The sequence below is a fragment of the Danio rerio genome, chromosome 4 (genome assembly GCF_052040795.2).
Source record: "Danio rerio strain M-AB ecotype USA chromosome 4, GRCz13ab, whole genome shotgun sequence".
NCBI lineage: Eukaryota > Metazoa > Chordata > Actinopteri > Cypriniformes > Danionidae > Danio > Danio rerio.
This window is the reverse complement of record NC_141024.2, coordinates 16200001-16219483: the sequence shown is the minus strand read 5'-3', so window position 1 is coordinate 16219483 and position 19483 is coordinate 16200001. Positions and strand designations below refer to the sequence as shown.

At 36.0% G+C, this 19483-nt stretch overlaps 1 protein-coding gene across 2 annotated transcripts in view; it reads right to left on the bottom strand.

The window, feature by feature from the left end:
- Positions 1-19483, bottom strand: part of exoc4 (exocyst complex component 4) — a 207420-nt gene that overhangs the window by 145789 nt on the left and 42148 nt on the right. For both annotated transcript variants that reach the window (XR_015482068.1, NM_001030134.2), the window contains exons 8-9: positions 11189-11334; positions 8629-8717 (exon numbers count right to left, since the gene is read on the bottom strand). Coding sequence is in view for 1 of the 2 variants with exons in the window: in NM_001030134.2 (NP_001025305.1) it covers positions 8629-8717; positions 11189-11334 (235 nt within the window). In the remaining variant the exon portion in view is untranslated. The remainder of the gene's footprint in view (positions 1-8628; positions 8718-11188; positions 11335-19483) is intronic.

Here is a 19483-nt window from a genome sequence, read left to right as displayed (position 1 = left end):
TTGGTGAATTAGCAATGGCTTCTGCTGTTTTGACCGTCAGCTGCAGATGTGAATGAATGGCGGAAGAAAGTAGTGCCTCATATAAAAGGATTTTAAGACTCTCTGTGTTTGATTTTCTTTTTTATATTCATGATTAAGCCGTTGAACTGTTGTATAAACACAATTTCACACCCATAGCAGTTCGATATGGCTGTATATTGTCACTGGTGGGACTCTAATGCACTTCGCCTGCGGCCTCGAGCCAATGCACGCCTCCCACCCTCCACTATCCATGTGATATTGCTCATTCATGGTTCTTATGAGATGTATGGGAGGTCAGATTATACAAAGTGTCAAATCCGAACATCTCAGTTAACCAGAGAAAGAATGAATTGAAAAGACTTCTGGACAGACAGACAGAAGAACTTAAAATGCAAAGGCAGAATATAATGAAGAAAGAAAATCCATTAATCCATGCGATAATGTATGAAGATAAAAAGACATATTTATCACTTTCCACTGCTTTACATCTCTCAAAATCCAATTTCTGACTAATACAGTTCAATCTCATTTCAAGTTTGAAAATAACAAACAGAACTGAGAAGTGAACTCGAGAACTTTTGATGGGCTTGGTGGAAAAGAACCTTGCTACACTTGAACTTGGTGAAGAGATTAAATTTGAAATGAAATCTTACTTTGAAAAGGGCTTGCTAGCCTTGGATAAATCTGAACAATGTATCTGCAGAGGTGCAGAGATTTATGTAAAACACCAGTGTGTATCCAGATTTTTAGTCTCCATTAGTATGTGTGAAACTTAAATCAGCACAAAGTTTGAAAGGTCTCATAGAAGCAGCTCTTCTGTGAGGAAGAGCAAGCCGTCTTTTATCTGGTAGCGCCTGCAAACCTACAGACTTTTTGAGGGAAACGCTACTAAAAAGGGAGCCTGACACCATCCACAACTTTCGTTAGTGTAGAGAAATCTGACAAAGCTTATACACACGCACACACACACTTTCACACACGCCCCCATATACACCTCCTCACTCCACTGGTGAGGGATTTTTCCATTTGCACCTCTCCTAACCCTATTGTGCTTCACAAATCAGAGCGACAGACAACAACTCTCCTCCGCCCACAGCCCCGCCACTCACCGTGATCCACCTCTCTATGGGGAACACCGACATCATGCATAAACAAGACCTTCCCTTTATCCTCTCGCTGTAAAGCCTAGAGGAGAAAACTCAATTTGTATACGTGTGTTCGGGAAAAAGAAGAATCTCCCTGCTTTGTGATAATCCCTGGACAACACGCAGTGAGCTTTTCCTCTCTCTTCTCTTCTATTTCTGCTTCGTTCGGTTTGCAGGTTTGTGGGATTAAAGACATGTGAGGGAAGGGAAGCACACATTTCTATATATCTATATCTATGTATTTGTATATATAACACACAATATGTTTTATATATTGCATGGTTACTCCTTGATCTAACTTAAATCAAATAGAAAACAACGAGTTTTATGTTGCTCACAGCCTGATCTCATGAGGAAATGTAAGTATTTTATATTTTGTCAGTTTAGTGGCTAATTCGTACAAATTCGTACAAGTTCAGTCATACAAAAATGTACGATTTTAAAAAGGAGGCGTGGCAACCAACCCCACCCCTAACCCCGTCATTGGGTAAAAAGCAAATTATACTAAATTGTACAAATTAGATGGAACGAATTGATGCGAATTTGCCACTAAATCTAAAAGTTACGAATTGCTGTGAGATTGCGTTGATTGCACAACAGACAAAACTACATCATTAAATTTTTTTAAGCCAAAAATTTTTAGAACAATATGTAAAAATCCTGTTCCAAGAAGACATTTTGTAAATGTCCAACTATAAATATATCAAAATTATATAGAATATTTAATAAGGTGTATTGCCAAGAACTTAATTTGGAACAGTTTTTAAAAGCGATTTTTTTAATATTTCGATTTTTTTGAACCCTCAAAACTATTTTTTTTTTAATCTCTGACAAATATTGTCTAATCTTAAAAAAAATGAAAACATGCATCAATGGAAAGCTTGTTTATTATTTATTCAATTGACATATACAGTATACCATGGTTTCAAAAACTGACACTAATGACTGGCTTTGTAGTCCAGGGTCACATACTTTTGTCAATCATAGATTCTAAGGTGTTGTTTAAGTGACCAGATACATTTTGAGCTAGTGTAACCACTAAGGGTGCTTTCACACCTACACTTTTTTGTTTTGGAACGTATCTCGTTTGCCCAGTTAGCGCGGTTCGTTTGGCATATGTGAACAGGGCAATCGCGCTCTGTTCCGCGCCAAAGTAATCGCTCCGAGATCGCTTGAATGAGGTGGTCTCGGCTCGATTGAAACGAACCCTGGAGCGGTTCGATTGCAGTGAGAAAGCGATCCGATCCGAGCGCGGTTATATCACAGTGTTTTATGGATATGTAATAGGCTTACGGCTATATGAAGAGAGAATTATGAGTAGGGCGGGAAGTTTCGCGAGTCTCTGGATGCCCGCAAACAAGTGATAATCTCGCGTCTCTCTCCCAGTCCTCAAATAGGCATCGTCGCGCACCCTTCTCACCCCTCCCCACCGTGTCTCTCCTCAGACACGTCACGCGCGCGCACCCTGTCAATCACCACCAAACCACCACCTCTCCTGACAGCTGAGCGGGACGCTGCAAAATAAACCCTGACACTCTGACCAATGTAAGGAGATTTTACTCGCACGTGACTTGTTTTAGCTCTTTTGGTCCGATTAGAAACTTTGCAGTGTGAAAGCGAACCACTCCAAGAGCAAAGAGCAACAATGTAACAATTTTAATCTCTGTTTCGGAACAACTGAATCGATTCACAGGTGTGAAAGCACCCTAAGTTTCTACTCACTCTGGTCTAAAATTGTGTATTTACTAACATATACAACTTTTAACGTGCTCCAGTCAAATCCCAAACTTTTTCTATTATTTTCCACTTGTTCTCTATTATACCCATCTAAAAAAATTGAGAAAAGATCGAAAATGGAAAGTGTGGGAAATGAAAGAGCCTTTGTACATACTGTATGCTAGAAATGCAGGTTCAATTTCAGGCTGAAACATGCTCTAATCACATTCCCTCTCCAATCATAATTTCCCGCTCAGGTTTTAAATGTATCATGTGGACTGAGTTATTAAGAACCTGATTTCTGATTTTATAATTGTAATGACCATGGTCATTGCTCATTGAGTGAAGCATCAATCATTGTTGTTAATAAATCTGTCAGCACCCTAAGCATGAACACTACACGTCTGCACAGCGGTAACCCCAAAACCTTAATTGAAACTCTTCTAAATAAGTGAAGATTAACTTCTAAGTCTTTCCTTTTACTCAAACCAAACTTAACATTCACTTATTGTCAACATTTTTCATTTATAATGCAAAATCTCAAGCAAAACATGCTGGAAACTAAACAAATGAAATGAAAAGAACAAAGTGAGAAACAAGCTACCCTAAATTTGACTTTAACTATCCACTCTTTCTGTACTATACCTAGGGACACAAATGCATCAAAAAATAATTCCCTACTTGTTCGAGGAGTTCAGTCTAAAACATGCTCCAATTCATGTCCCAAAACAATTCGATTGACTTAATATTTAACAAATTTAAGGAAACTACAAAAAAAAGTTGTTGCATCTATTTTTAAGTGACTTACAAATCTTTTTTTTGAGAGAGAGAGAGAGAGAGAGAGTTGCACAAATATGAGTAATGCAAATTGAGTGTGACATGCTCCTTTTTCCTTCTCATTTTACATCATAATCAACAAAAAAAATAATAATACTAATGTAAAAACAAAGTAACAAACCTAAATTTGATGTTAATTTCTCCACTCTTTTTTTTTACTATACTTAGAGATACATTTCAAATGCATCAAAAAATAACTCCCTCTTTCTACGAGGAGTTCAGTCTGCAACATGCTTCAATTTATGTCCCAAAACAATTAGATTCACTTATTAAAGGGGTTTCCAAACTCAGTCCTGGAGGGCCGGTGTCCTGCATAGTTAAGCTCCAAGTTCCTTCAACACACCTCCCTGGAACTTTCTAGTATACCTAGTAAGGGCTTGATTCGCTGGTTCAGATGTGTTTAATTAAGGTTGAAAGTAAAATATGCAGGACACTGGTCCTCCAGGAGCGAGTTTGGACACCCCTGACTTAATATTTTACAAATTTAAGTGTACAGAACTACAAAAAAGTGTTATTGCATCTATTTGTAAGTAAATACATAAGCAATTTGAAAATCTTTTCTTTTTTTCCCCCTTTTTTTTTTTTAGAGTGACGCGAGTTGAGTGTGACATGCTCCTTTTCCATCATTTTACATTCATCAACAAAAAAAAATTATAATAACAAAAAACAAAGTAACAAACCTAAATTTGACTTTAATTTTCCACTATTTCTTTACTATACCTAGGAACACATTGCAAATGAATCAACAAATAATTCCCTTCTTGTACGACCAGTTCAGTCTGCAACATACTCCAAATCCTGCTCACTTTTTAAAAACATCCCACCAGTTTCCCATGATTCCCTAAAATGAAAATATTATAGTTATATATAATGTGTGTGTGTGTGTGTGTGTGTGTGTGTGTGTGTGTGTGTGTGTGTGTGTGTATATATAGTATAAATGGAAAAGCAAAAATAAATATCAGAAACAGAATAACTATGAATTAATACAATCCACAAACGTAGTAAAAATGCAGTATGAATGCAATCTTCCATTCATTAATTTTCTTTTCGGCTTAGTCCCTTTATTAATCTGGGGTTGCCACAGTGGAATGAACCGGCAACTTATCCAGCATTTGTTTTACGCAGCGGATGCTCTTCCAGCTTCAATCCATCACTGGAAACACCGACACACACTCGTTCACATACATACACTACGGACAATTTGAGCTTACCCAGTTCGCCTATACATCATGTCTTCGGACTTGTTGGGGAAAACTAGAGCACCTGGAGGAAACCCACGCAATCTGCACACTGTAAAAAAATCCTGGTTGCCTTAAATTTTTAAGCTAAATCAAATTAACCTTATGAGTCGATTGAACTTACATTATGTTATACTCACTTGAAACAGTTTTTGTAACTTATGGAATTAAGTTAGAACATGATTAACTTAGTTTAACAAGTTACAATGACCTAAAGCATATGCTGTCAGGACAAATTGATCATATAATTGTTTACACTGTACTAATGAATTCAGTCATAATTCAATGTAGTAAAGAAGCATACCCTTTCAAATAAAGTTTGTATTGGTGCTTAGAAAGTTCATATTCACATCTTCTTTATTATGTCCACTCTGCCTAAACTAAAACATTCTAAAAGATAACATCAAAGCCCAAATTGAGAATATTAAAGAAAGAGTTCACCTATAAGTGCCACAAGTTCAAATTCACCCAGCAACATCGCCTGATCCAATTCCCCATTCACTTCATCCAAACTTTTCCTTCATTCTCTACCATACCTGTCTGAAAAATATGCAAAACCAAGCGAGAAAAGAAAGAAGAGAGCGCCGAAGCAGTAATGAACTCTTCAGAAGGAAGTTGAGGATTAATTGATCTGTAGGAGTCGTGCTGGAGGAGAGAAAGCTGTAATTAAGCTACAGAGGCTCTGAATGCGGTTTTCTAATGACTGCTGCAAACACACACACACACAAGTTCACTCAGAGACGTTCGACATGACATCGCGCACATGTAATTGCAGTCTCGCGAAACTCTGACAAAGCCATTTTGCTTCAAGAGTGTAGAAGCACTGCTTTATTTACAGCAGATTTTACTGTTTTGTATTACTGACATGCAATGTTTAGATAAAAAATAGGATAAAATTCTTATGCATTTTTAAACCTACTGAAAAAAACTGCACTACAAAAATGACCTGTAAACATCTCTAGCATTCAGCTTTGCACAGTGACTGGATTGTGTCAGGAAAATTAAATCCCTGTGTGACATACTGTGTGTCAGTGGTTTTAAAAGGCAATCCTGAGAAGTCATTACACTAACTGCGGGATCTGCTTATTTATGGATCATTTAATAACTTTTAAATGTTTTTTTACAACCGTTCCGTGAGGTGAGGCCATCATCCAGATGTAATGTTTTAGTCTTGAATGTCTGCGCGACTCCAAACTTAATTAAAATACGAAACATTCTCATGTCGGCTGCAATACATATTGTCATTTTTCTAATTTATTCCCTAAGAAATCCATGAATGGTCCCCTCTGCCCACGTAATGAAACAATGACTTTCAAGTCTCTCCTCCCTCCTGCACCGAGTCGACTTATTCCGTCAGTTAAATTATTTCATCCTTTCAATCTCCGCTCGTTCCTTTCGTGGAAGACAGACTCTGCGGTTGTATTGTGACGGCACAAATGAACAGTGGAAATTTCATCTCCTATTTGGTGGTGCGAGGTGTTCCAATCAGATACTCTACACATTTCACATCTTGGGAGAGACCCCAAGAAAGGCTCAAAAGCCATTTACTTCCTTATCCCGTGTTAATCTGCTCGTTGATTTAGCTCGTTTTAGGATGTGATTGGCAGCTCACAATCTATTGAAAGTACTTGATAAGATGTGATGCAGAAGGAAAAAAAAATTGAAAGTAGCCACACCACATGAACGCTGAATACTAAAGCAAATAAGAATTATGTCACTCTTTACTTGCACTAATGCCAAGTTTAGACTGCATGATTTTCAAAGTAGTCACATCACAGATGTTTTCACGCTGCAGGACTACCAGGGGTAACGTTTAGTCGCTGCTTTTACACTGCAAGATGGATCGGCGAAAGGGGGTTTCATAGTGCATGACTTTACAATAGGAAGAATCGCAGACAACTTTGTTGTGGTCTGATAACTAAGTCTTTCACAACCAACACACGAAAAAAGTGACATGGTAACGTAATATTTTTTATTAACTACATAATGAGAAAGAAGCCTTTAGTGGGGTAGAAAATTTACTTATTTTGCTCACCTAGCCTTTTAAGGGAATAAGCAGTTTCTCCTCAACTTAATTTCTTTTTCGACACGGTTGTGATATTGCTCAGATGACACGTCAAACAGACATGGGAGCTCCTGCCAAATTTACACTAGTTTTCCAAATAGACTGAGACGAAGCACTTTTATTATAAAATATATATATATAATTGTGTATAAAATAATAAAAAATATATTTTTAAAAATAATAAAAGACTAGATTAAAAACTTGAATTAATAAATAATAATAATAATAATAATATTAATGTTATCAATAATATTAAAAAACTATATCTATATAAACAAAATAAAAACATAAGCAAAATAAAACACAAATGAAATAAACCACAAAGAAATTAACAGAAATATAATAAATCTGTAAAATAAGCAAACTGCAATTACAGATTACACAAAACAGCTAATTAAATTAACCAAAAACTAAACTACAAAATAAACAATCTGCAAAAGTAATAAACTGAAAACAAATTTAATTGATAAATAATTATACAGCAAAACAATTTACATTTATTAAAACCCAAAAACAGAAGAAAAAAAACAAAGAACAACAAAACAGACTGACTAATTAAGTAATAACATTAATAAACTTGAAATTGGGCGTCACGATGACGCAGTGGGTAGCATGACCACCTCACAGCAAGAAGGTCGCTGGTTCAAGCCTCGGCTGGGTCAGTTGGCATTTCTTTGTGGAGTTTGTATGTTTTCCCCGTATACGCATGGGTTTCCCCCCACAATCCAAAGACATGTAGTATAGGTGAATTGGGTAAGCTAATATTGTCTTTAATGTATGTGTGTGAATGAGTGTGTATTAGTGTTTCTCAGTGATGGGTTGCAGCTGGAAGGGCATCCACTGCCTAGAACATGTGCTGGATTAGTTGGCGGTTCATTCCGCTGTGGCGACCCCAAATTAATAAAGGGACTAAGTGGAAAAGAAAACCAATGAATGAACTATAAATGACATAAAAACAACAACAAAAAACAAATCTAAACTTCAAAACAACCAAACAAACTCAGTGTGTACTATTGCAAGACAAAAACACTCACAAATGAGGAGCGGTTCCTGAATTTTACTTCCCTTGTTTCAAACTTAGAATTTGCAGTGAAGGAGTATGAAACTTTTTTTTTGTCAAGTCCAAAAAAAAGGCCTGTCTGTCCTTCTGAATGGTGTGAGAAGCATCTGCCTCTCACCTCTATCCCTCTATGTGTCCTTCACTTCTCTTTTCTTAACACCTTGTGCTCCCTCCCGATCATTTCACGGTGTGTCTCTCACAGGAATTGCTTGAGGGATAAAAAAAAAAAACGAAAAGGAAATAGAAAAACAAGAAGCGACACACAACTGTCAAGCAGCGCTGATTGAAACTGCAAGGTCATTTTGAAGAGTGAAAGAAAGAGACGCTCTCTGGCATGTATGTGTGTGTGTGTGTGTGTGTGTATCACTGAGACTCAGAGCAAAAGTAGAAGCTCTAACAGGTAGATGATACATAGCTAAGTGACTACTCAACCTGATGACTTCAGGGTGTCCTCTCCATCATCGCTCCATTGACTCCTATCCCAATCAAACCAGACCTCCCCCCCGTCCCCCTCCACCCGGGCCTTTAATTTGTCCTATTTCTTACCTTGTAGCTCTCCACTTTTGCTGTAGAGCTCCCTCCGCTGCTCCCGCAGGTATGCGCTCATGCTAATGGCGTGGGATGAAGACTCAAACCTGCAAGGTAAAGTTATTAAAGGTCAAAAAACACGCAGGAAAGCATGTGAAAAGACACAGTAGTTTCCATGTTAGTATAAGACTTTAAAGGGTCACGAAACACCAAAACACATTTTTTGAGATGATGACAGTCATATATTTGTCCCACGTTGCTAAAAACACTATAAGGGGCCCATAATTTTCACAAAAAAGTGCAAAATTAGTTGTTTTTGCATTATTTCAAGCAAATTTGTTCTTCCGGTTTGAAAATAAATTTTGAAGCCGTCACGCCGATTAGATCCTTGTGCAAATTCCAGCGGCAGGTCCAATGTGACCTCTTTAAGTTTTCATCATTAATTCGAGAGATTGACTTGGTTTGAACCAATAAGGACGCTCTATTGTGTATGAGGTGCAACTTCACTATGCATAATAGCTTCGTTTTAACTTGTTGACAGCAGGTTGTGATTACAGTGGTCTGCTAACACGCGACAAAAATATGTTTGTAAAAAAACATTTTTACTCAAGAGTTTTTCCCATCAGGAAATGGTGAAATCCGTATTTGCCGCTCATCTCCTTTTAAAAAAAGATGCGGTTCTAGTTGGTGTTGATTGTCCTGTCTTTACAGAAGTGTGTGATCAGAGTTCTTTGTTTATGTTTCTTCTAGTTAGTATTATCAGCAGTACTCTTTCAGTTTTTAAAGACATGCCTGTCTAAATGATTTAGATAAGCTTACAGTACGTTAATATCACTACAATATTATGGACTGAAAGATCGACTGTAAATGCTGCTCTCCGAACGTAAACATGTAAATAGCTCAATTAAACTATTACCGTAGTGTAGGCTTTTTGCCGTATTATGTAACAGGATAGTCTACCTACCAAAGTGCTTCTAAGTTACAGAGAAATGCTGAAGTTTTTTTTCTTTTTCTCCCATACGGCGTGCTGTATCAAGCATTCCATTAAAACTACACTCTTCCAGCAGTTCCTTGCATCCAATATCTCATTGTCATGGGAGGCATGCATGAAATGTTCCTGAATGACAGTGAAAGTGCCAAACTGCAATTAAAGCCAACAAATGAATAATTAGGCAAATAATTCTATTACTGATGTCCATGTAAACATAGTCACTGTCTTTCTCCCCTGCGTCAGTATGCTGTTTTGCCTCTGTGAAAATCAACGTGTGCTTGAACTGAAACTGCAAACCCTTACACCGCAGTAGGCTAGTAGACATTAATAGAACACAACAGGTTACTGTGAGGTTGGGTTCAGAGTTGGGCTATGTGTAGGCGTTAATAAAACACAACCGGTTACTATGAGGTTGTGTTAAGGGTTGTGGTAGGTGTAGACATTAATAAACCCAAAAAAATTGGACTCTGTGTCATGTACAAGACATTAAACAAAATGAAAACTCCAGGAGGTGTGAAAACTACACCCACTCGGAGCTGACCAGCCCATTTGGAACTGGATCCGACCTCCGTTTATACCCTTTTCTTCGCACCAGGTATTAAGATTCGTTTTCCTTGATCGAATCACAAGTGGACAAAAGAGACTCTTTACAAAACACCTGGTGTTTAAATGTGTCTCTTTTGTCCACTTTCAATCACTTCTCTGACGAGGGAGGGGCTGTGGCCGGATATTGGATTCCTCTCTTTATCACTGTGAAAGCTTGTAATAAAAAATCTTGTTATACTTTACAAAAAATAAACATTTTATTAAATGTAGCACTTCAGAACTATTAAAATGCTTTATAAATAGGTTAATTTATGCAATGACTAATGAAATTATAGATCATTTATTTATTTAACTTCTAATCAACTCCATTTAGGCCTAGACTTCTAACTTTACTTTTGTTCGGATTTTAACACGTAGATAGGGTGTTTTTAAAAAATTCCTTTAACAAACATAAACAATAACCAGCTAGATGTGTCTTTAAGTAAAACTACAATGCAAAGGATCACAAGAAAATACCCATCATACCAATTTTTTCTGATCAACTCCTGCATAGACACTACATACTGTAAAAGTAATTGGTTACTAAAGGCAAGTAAACCAATTGCCTTAAAAGCAACAAACTGATTTTATTTAAAGATAATGTAAGTAAACCCCTTGTATCTTGTAACTGTTAAGTTGACCTAACTTAAAATTTTGCAATTATGTGATTTCACCGACTTTTTTTAATAGTTAACGAATCACTTTTTACAGTGCATTTTTAATATGCATGTATGCTGTTGTTTTGATAAAATTTGTTTAACAAATATATTATGACATCGACAGTAATTCAATCAGATGATTAAAAAACATTATGCAAAGGATAAGAGGAAGAGAACACACATACAGATAGTTAATCCAACACATGCATTAACCAAAGGCTCTTAGCTGCTGTTCGAACAATCTGATCGCATGCGTTTGCCATTAGGCATTAAACCCAACCCATTCAAGTGGCTCTTGTCAACTGTAACCCTTTCCATTTAATTCCTACATTAAGAAACCTACTTGAAAAGAGACTGTTTGGGTCTGAGAGGTTTCTTCTTGGCGAAAAACGCTCCAAAATCTCCACCGGTGCTGGCGTAGGACAGCTGGGCAGAAGGTTCTGCTGCGCTACGGGTGTTTTTGACATCCAGGTAGTCCATTAGCAGGACCTGTGAGAGCAGAAGAGCATGTTTTGTTCAGTCTTATTTTACAGCACAAGACTATATTCACTGCCTTTTTGACACTTGAAGTAGGTGTTCCACTACATGCACTTATGATAAACAGTTTATTAGCACACTTTCTGCCAGCCCTGGACTTTGTAAACAGAAGCAAACAGGGCTAGAATCAAAATGGGACACCAAGGTCAACTAATCCAAGGGGGGTTTTATCACAGTGATTCGCTTGAGAAAAGGCTGGAAATGAAAAGCAGCTCTATATATAGTGCACAGCATAAGTGAGTTACTTCCTCTTTGAAAATGTATGTATATATAGTTGAAGTCAGAATCATTTGCCATCCTGAATTATTATCCCCTGTATATTTTTACCACAATTTCTGTTTAAAAGGAAGATATTTTTAAACACATTTCTAAACATAATAATATGTTATATATGCAATAAAATAAAATATATTATATGTATTGGGCTAAAGTTAGTTTTAATAACTAATTTCGAACAATTGATTTCTTTTATCTTTGCTATAATTACAGTACAAATATTTGACTAGATGTTTTTCAAGATAATTATATTTAGCTTAAAGTGACATTTAAAGGCTTAACTAGGTTAATTAGGCAAGTTTGTATAATTAGGCAAGTCATTGTATAACAGTGGTTTGTTCTGTAAAATAATAATATTGCTTAATGGGGCTAAAAATATTGATAATGGTTATAAAAATGTTTAAAACTGCTTTTATTCTAGTAGAAAAAAAGAATATTATAAGGAAATACTATGAAAAATTCATTTCTCTGTAAATCATTGTTTGGGAAATATTTAAAAAAGAAATAAAGATTGACAGGGGGGCCAATAATTGTGTCTTTAACTGTAAACAAATATATAAACAGACAAAAAAGCATGATCCGAATACATTATATTACTGAACTGTCAGCAAGTAAATAGGTAAAATAATAATAAAACTGCATATTTATTAAAAATTGAATAGCAAAATGTACTTGTTTATATGAGCAATGAAATAACTAGTTGACCAAAATAAAAAAATAAAAAAATCTAAAATTGTCAAAACAATTAAAAAAACCAAGAGATTAAATAAAAAAAATAACTGGCCAATAAATAATTATACAAAATGAATGAGTCAAAATCAAAACAAAATGAAAAATAATAATTACAAAAAAATTGAACACAATTAAAATATTTGTCTTATATTTACCAATGTCACAGCTCTATTTTAAAAAGGTGAAATTGTGAAATATTAGTACATTTATACAGCTATTGATACTTCATTATAATTGGAAATAAAGTTTATTTCTACAATGGCAAATCTGTGTTGGTTCGTCACAAGTAATTTAGAGATTAATATTTTCTCATAGATTAAGAAACATTTCCTCCTATTGATGTTGTAAAGAGTTGAATTGCTTCATATATTTATAGTAAAGCATGATATTCGTTCAGTATTTTTTATGAATAAAAAAGTTAAGAAAAACACATTTATTTGAAGCAAAAGTTATTGTCGAACACTAAACATGAATCCTTAATTAAAGCATTAATTTCTCTTTTTTTCTTAAACGATAAATTCAGATTTAATTGTAGCACTTTACACAACAAAATCTCTGCTCAAACCCAAATTTCATATTATCTTTGACAGTCCTACACGCCAGTTTAAAACACTCCATAAAATATAAGGGTTAAGTATGTCCCTGGCCTAGTATGACTTAACTGGATCAGTCTGAATGAATCTGTTTCTAGGTTTGTCTCAGGCCAATCTTTCCAGGCTGTCTGTGTTCAAACTTCAAACGCCTGCCGTATCCGCCAGTGAAATCCCATTAACTCTGATTAAAACTGCACATCCGAGTTCATGAATATCCCATTCAACACTATCCATAACCATTAAGAGAGGTTCAAACAGCTGCAAGAGGAGTGAAAGAGAAGTTCAAGTAAACTTTTCCACAAATTAGCAGGCCGTTTTTTTCCAATGGCTTCATAATTCAGCGAAGCAATTTACTTGCTCCATTTCTAAATCCCAGCTGCAAAACAGTCCAGAGTGGAGATGGAATTAGGAAAGGACAGATGGAACTACATCTGACTGATAATAGCATAATTAAGCAGAGATAAGAAGGGAACAGTCTATGAGAGGAAGGGAAAGCCTCATCAACAGCCATTCCTCAGCCCAGAGACAAGCCCAATCCGGCCGGCCTGTTACAATCCTGTCAGATTATTAATTACTAATGCCCATCTGATCCGGTGATGGAGCGGGTCTCGCATGTAGACCCCCGACTTAATTAAATGCCAACGTTTGCCTGATGAAGGAGCCCGGACCCACTTCAGTGACCTCGGAGAAGGGAACAAGCAACTTTTAAGGCAATTAACCATGGAGGATGGATGGATGACGGTGGGAGATGGAGAGAAAGATTTCATGACGAAAACAGTAAACACAGGAAGGGAGACAGATGGAGAGAGATGTACAAGAGAGATTAGGAAGTGAACAGTCAGCAGATTCATCTTGGTAAAGCAAATGAACGGGTCAATTTTTAGTAGCAGTACATTTTTTTAAGATATGAATAGTAGTTTATTTACTTTACGCATTATTATGCATTCAATGTGCCATAACAGAAATTTGTTTTTGGCACTAGCATAAAGAAGATGAATGTATGTAATAAACAGATTATTTTAAAAAGAACTGAAGCTTAAGGAATAGAGGGAAGCAGAAAATAAAGTCCAAGCAAGTGCAAATGCTTTTGTCTTTTTGCATTTTGTTTAATACTATTCACTTTATTCCCAGTGTATGAGCGAGTGCAGCCAATTGAATCTTTTTGGCTCGAGACTTCCGTTCTCATACACTTCTCATAAACTTCTATTCATTTTTAGAAGTTAAAAACAGCTCATTATGCTGCTTGATGTTGCAAACTGACATTTTCTTATCATACGATTGTGCTTTGTCTGTAAAGTCATGCAAACACTTGTTTGTAGAGCGAGTAGTTCGACCGTTTTCTGCGGTTTATTATTCCTAGTCATTTCTCCCATAGGCAGCTGAATTGGAAGTTCAACAAGCACACTTCAGCATTTAAAAATAAAGTTAACAGCTGTAGTAAGAGTAGTAGTAGTAATAATAACAACAACAACAACAACAACAATAATAATAATAATAATAGTAATGATAAAAAAGTGTAATATTTCTTTAAAACATCTCATTAGAGTAGTAATTTATGCTAAATATATGATGTTAAGCAGATTTAAATCTAATTATTCATATTATAATAATAATAATAATAAACTAAGATTATACTTTTTTCATTTATTATAACTAAGCAATGCCTAATAGACGAATGTCAATTTCAGTTTTATTTCATCACAAAAGGGCCATTCTAATACAAAGTAAACGCAAATTCATTTGAAACGATCGATGATGCTTTAAGTGATGTTCTGAATAGTGTTTAATTGGTAATTTATTACAGTTTCATTGAACATTTGTCCCTAAAGTTAAGTGTTATTTTTAGGGTTTCCTCCTGGATTTTGCCTTCCCAAATTTAAAAGCTTCCAGATCCACGTGCAGAGTTGTAAATGCAAAGGTTTGGTATCATTTTAAAGGAAACCCATTGAAATTTCAGAAAACACTGTTGAAAGTGATTAAAATAATTGTATTGTCAGGATTCTGCCACTCCGGTCTTGTTAATTATTGTTTTAATGGCAGTATCCAAACACTAGTCCTATCATGTCTTGTGTGTTGTGCTCGGCTCGAGTTTTCTCGGGTCGAACACTGCTTTTCTGTCATTGTATGTCATTTGTATGAGCGGCGTCTCAACTGATCATGTCCTCATGTGCTCTCCTGTCTATTGTCTAGTCTCCCCCTCCTTAACCCTTCTTAGTTTATCCTGCTCACCTGTCTGTTTGTTAATTATTTCTGCTTATATTCTTCTCATGTCTGCTGTCCTGTGCCAGTTCATCATCGTTTTTAGCCTTGTCCTGTCTGTTCAGCGCTGATCGCTGCCAGCCTGCCCAATGAAGTTTGTTTGTGTGTTTTGTTAATGTCTTCCCCCTCAGGGTAGTATGTTTTGCATTTTATTTTATTTTACTATAAATAAAACCCTTAATTTGCCCTTTACTTTAGTCCTCACTCCTTTTCCCTAACACTGACCGTGACATGTATATGTAGTTTGTTTTATAATAAACCCCTATAAAAAAAAGAGGTGCTTTTTTTGTAAACCTAAATTTAAAAATGTGTACCTTTTAGGTTCTGCATGGTCTATGTTGCTGTAATCCATTTTGTTGGATCCTGCACATGTCAGTAATCAGAAAAAAGAAAAATGTCTCTTTTCTAATCTATGCAAAAGTTATTTCATTTCAACTCATGAGAGAACAGAACCACTTATGGGGGTATTGGGTCAGTACAGACCTTCAAAATTGAAAGAATGCAGAAGTAAATGACATCACAGACCCGGTACTGTGTACGCAGAGTTTAGCACTTTCCATTTTACTTGTTTTATTATTATCATTCTTTAAATGCATTTCAGTGCTGCTGCAATAGTGGCGCAGTGAACTTATTTTTCATAGTTTGTGTGTGCTGCGAGAGCATAAAAATATTTCCTGCAATACGTTTAACATAAAAAAGAAACAAGAAGATGAAGGGAAGCGAAACTTGAAGACAGAACTCATTATACCACCACCACAGCCGGCAAGGTCACTTTCACTAAAATGCCTCATGCCTCATCAGAAGTGCCTTCGTCCCCATTATAATGCGGCTTATTAGAACTGCCTCCGTTTTTCCTGTAACAACAGAGATGAAGCGTGGGTTGCAGAAGCGCTGTGTCCATTTTAAAAACACCAAACAAGTAGGTGGAAACAACAGAGCCAGCTCCGCCAACAACACAAAGAACTCTCCAATGAGTCTGGCAAAAACACATGCAGAACAAACTGCTGATCTCGAGCAGAAACGTCTAAAAGCAGCGCGTCAAACAGAGACAAAGAGCGGCCCACTTATGATTTATGCCGCCCATGGATGGACATCCCATAACAAAAGACCTATTTTGCATTACTGTCGAGTCTAAGCATATTGTGGTGTGATATCAGTGTTAAGAGGGCAGTTTACTTATATAAAGTAAACGACCTTGGGAAAATGCACTTTAATAATCTCCAGTCAGATCACACAAATATGTCATGATTTCGGCGTGATTTCCTTGAGGTAGGGTGTCGTGGGGATTCGTAAATGACAAATGGCATCGTGACAAACAATTCAATCATTTCTTTAATTGTAATGTGGCACAGTTTCCAACAACAGCCTCACCACACCATCGCAAAAAGTCTAGCTATTTAATTTTTTTCTCGTTCTTCACAACGATTTCCGTCACATGAGTGACACTGTGCAATAGGAGCACATCATTTCTCAGTTATATCCACGGGTGCTGCCAATAATCCGTGGGTCAGGTAATGAAATAATAGGCTGCTTCTTTACTCAAGGGTTGGTCATGGGTGAATAAGATCAATCATTGGTTGTGCAAACTACATACTGTAAAATATTAAGGTGTTTTAAGCAATTTTATCTGATAGACTGGAACAAATATGCAGACATCTTCATTCTCACAAGAAGTTTCTGAGTTCTCTCCTTCCAACAAAGTTTGTTGATGTAATATGGGAACTTGTTTAGTGCTGCAAATACATTGCAATAGCATTTCCTGCTTATTCAAATTTAAGTTTAAATTAAGTAGAAAAAAATTGCCATTTTAAACAGAATCAGGAAAAAACTATGTTTGTTTGGTATTTGTTTTATAGGAGTTTGCAATTTTTTCCGTAAAAGTTTGCTTTCGGCGGGTAAATATTTATGCCTTCCTCTTTTGAAAGACACTTCAGAAAAAGCATCTGCTAAATGAATGTAGATGTAAACATCTTTGAATTACCATCGGCTTACAATTGTCGCCTGTGACATTTAATGTCCTTTTTTTCAATCCACCAAGGACAGACTTTGCATAAAAACAGACGTTGAAGAGCTGCTTATAGAAGAAATAGAAATCTAATTCTAATTAACAGAAGCACTAACATGGTTTTTCATGTTTAAATCCCTAAAACTGATTGATAATCTACTATGGCCTGTGCTATAAAAAACGTGACGTGTTTATAATAACTTTTGAGAAAAAAGTGCAGTAGCAAATGTATTATTTATTGTGATATGAATACTCTCAAAGTTTAGGCATCATTACAATTTTAAAAGTATCAATTTGTCACGGACTAAAAAAATCTGTTATTTAACAGTTTCCGTTTTTTGTGATATACAAGTGATTAACGTGATTTTTACAAGTGTTTTTCGTTTATTTACGGTTGTAAAATGTAACCCAAACAATACATCAATTAATCTTTTAAAAATGTTAATAAATGTCACTTTTTCAAATATGTCAAGGTTAAAAGTTGTTGGAAGAAAGATCAAGGTCCCATAATGCAATTTAAAAGCATAAATAGTCAACATAAGAATAAAAGGCATAAAAACAGTCACAAAATATGTAAAACTGTTATGTATGGATATTTTTAGTGCGGTAACAACAAAACAACAACAACAACAGTCCCCAAACAACTGATCTTTATTTCTATAGCACTTTGTACAATTTAGATTGTGTCAAAGCAACTAAATTTAGTTTGGATCAGTGTAATACAAATGACAGCCAATCCACTGAAGAGAAACTCCGTTGCTCAACCCTAAATTAGTTCAATGTTTTAAGACAGTTCACCCAAAAACTCTGTTATTATTTCCTCACCCGTTACTTGTTCGTATTTATTAAAATACTGCTGATATTTCTAAATTTCTTTTACCCCTATATAAAACAAGTACAAAAAAACAAGTGATTCTATCAACAATGAGTCAAGCTGATCGACTAGTCTGTTCTGAAAATACAGCAGCTTGGCTGATTCCAAGTAAAATCATCATTGCCATTGACTTTCCTCCATAAACATCCTCAAAATGATTTTTTTTTCTCTGAGGAAAAGAAAGAACAATACAAAATAAGTCCACTTTGAGCAGCGGTTATGTGATGGACACACTCTGAATGCTTCCATTTCCGGACGTTCATTTCACAAGCCCTCTTCTTTATTGGAGCTTTAAAGACTAGGTTGTTTTAACAGAAAGGAGGAAAAAAAAAAATCAATATTCATGGCCTCTTCCAAGAAAAGACCAGCTTGAAAATGGGTTTGGGAAACAAGAGCCTGTGAGAAACAGCAAATGGCTTTTCACACCAGATAATAAACACTAAGCACCCTTGCTGGATTTGTGATGTGCACCAATGCGTAACCCCACTGCCATAACAACAATTCTGTTTTCATATGGCTCAAAGCCATTTCAAAGTTTACAAATCGCGTGGAAATCCAAGAGTTAATCTTTAGTGAACCCTAAAACCCAGCCTCTTGTTTTTGAGGACACATTCTCAATTTAATGAAGAGCAAAAAGCAGCACTCATCCCCTCTATTAGCCACAAATCAAGCTAATTAAAAAAGAAAAACTGTGTTGAAGGATGTGCAGGTGAGCACCTGCTTTCTGATGATAGACGTTTGCAGAGCGCTTTAAGAAAAAAAACGATGGAAATAAACAAAGCCTCCTGCCTCTTGTCTACTCCTCTTCAGATTAGCAAGAAAACGCTGCTTCCTCTCATTCCAAGAAGGCATCTGACAGCAATACATGAACATTTCTGAAGGGCTTGTTTTTTCTGGAAATTAGGTGACCTTCGTAACTCGTGCGAAACAACAAACTTTGCTTTTTTTGTTTGTTCTTTGTTTCAGTGCAATTAAAAACGTATGATCCAACCAACATTGAAAGTTTAATCATTATGTAGGAGGGGCGTAATGAACCTGGGATTGTGTCTCCATGGATACCTTAGCATAATTCATAATATAAGCACACGTTGTTTTGAGAGAAACACACACTACAGAGACCGAAAAAAAAAGAATCCGACATTAACAGCATATTTATGTGATGCTAAACGTGATGCGACTGAACGCATCCAGGCAGTTAATATGTAAATATAAGACCTCAGGTAGAACGAGAAATTACATGTTGATTAAAAAGTGGAGTAATTAATCCCTTTGTTGTCATCTGCCTACATTCTGACATTCTATTTCATCATGTTTTCTCTTCCTACTCACACAAAATAAATTATTATATGCCTAAATGGAATA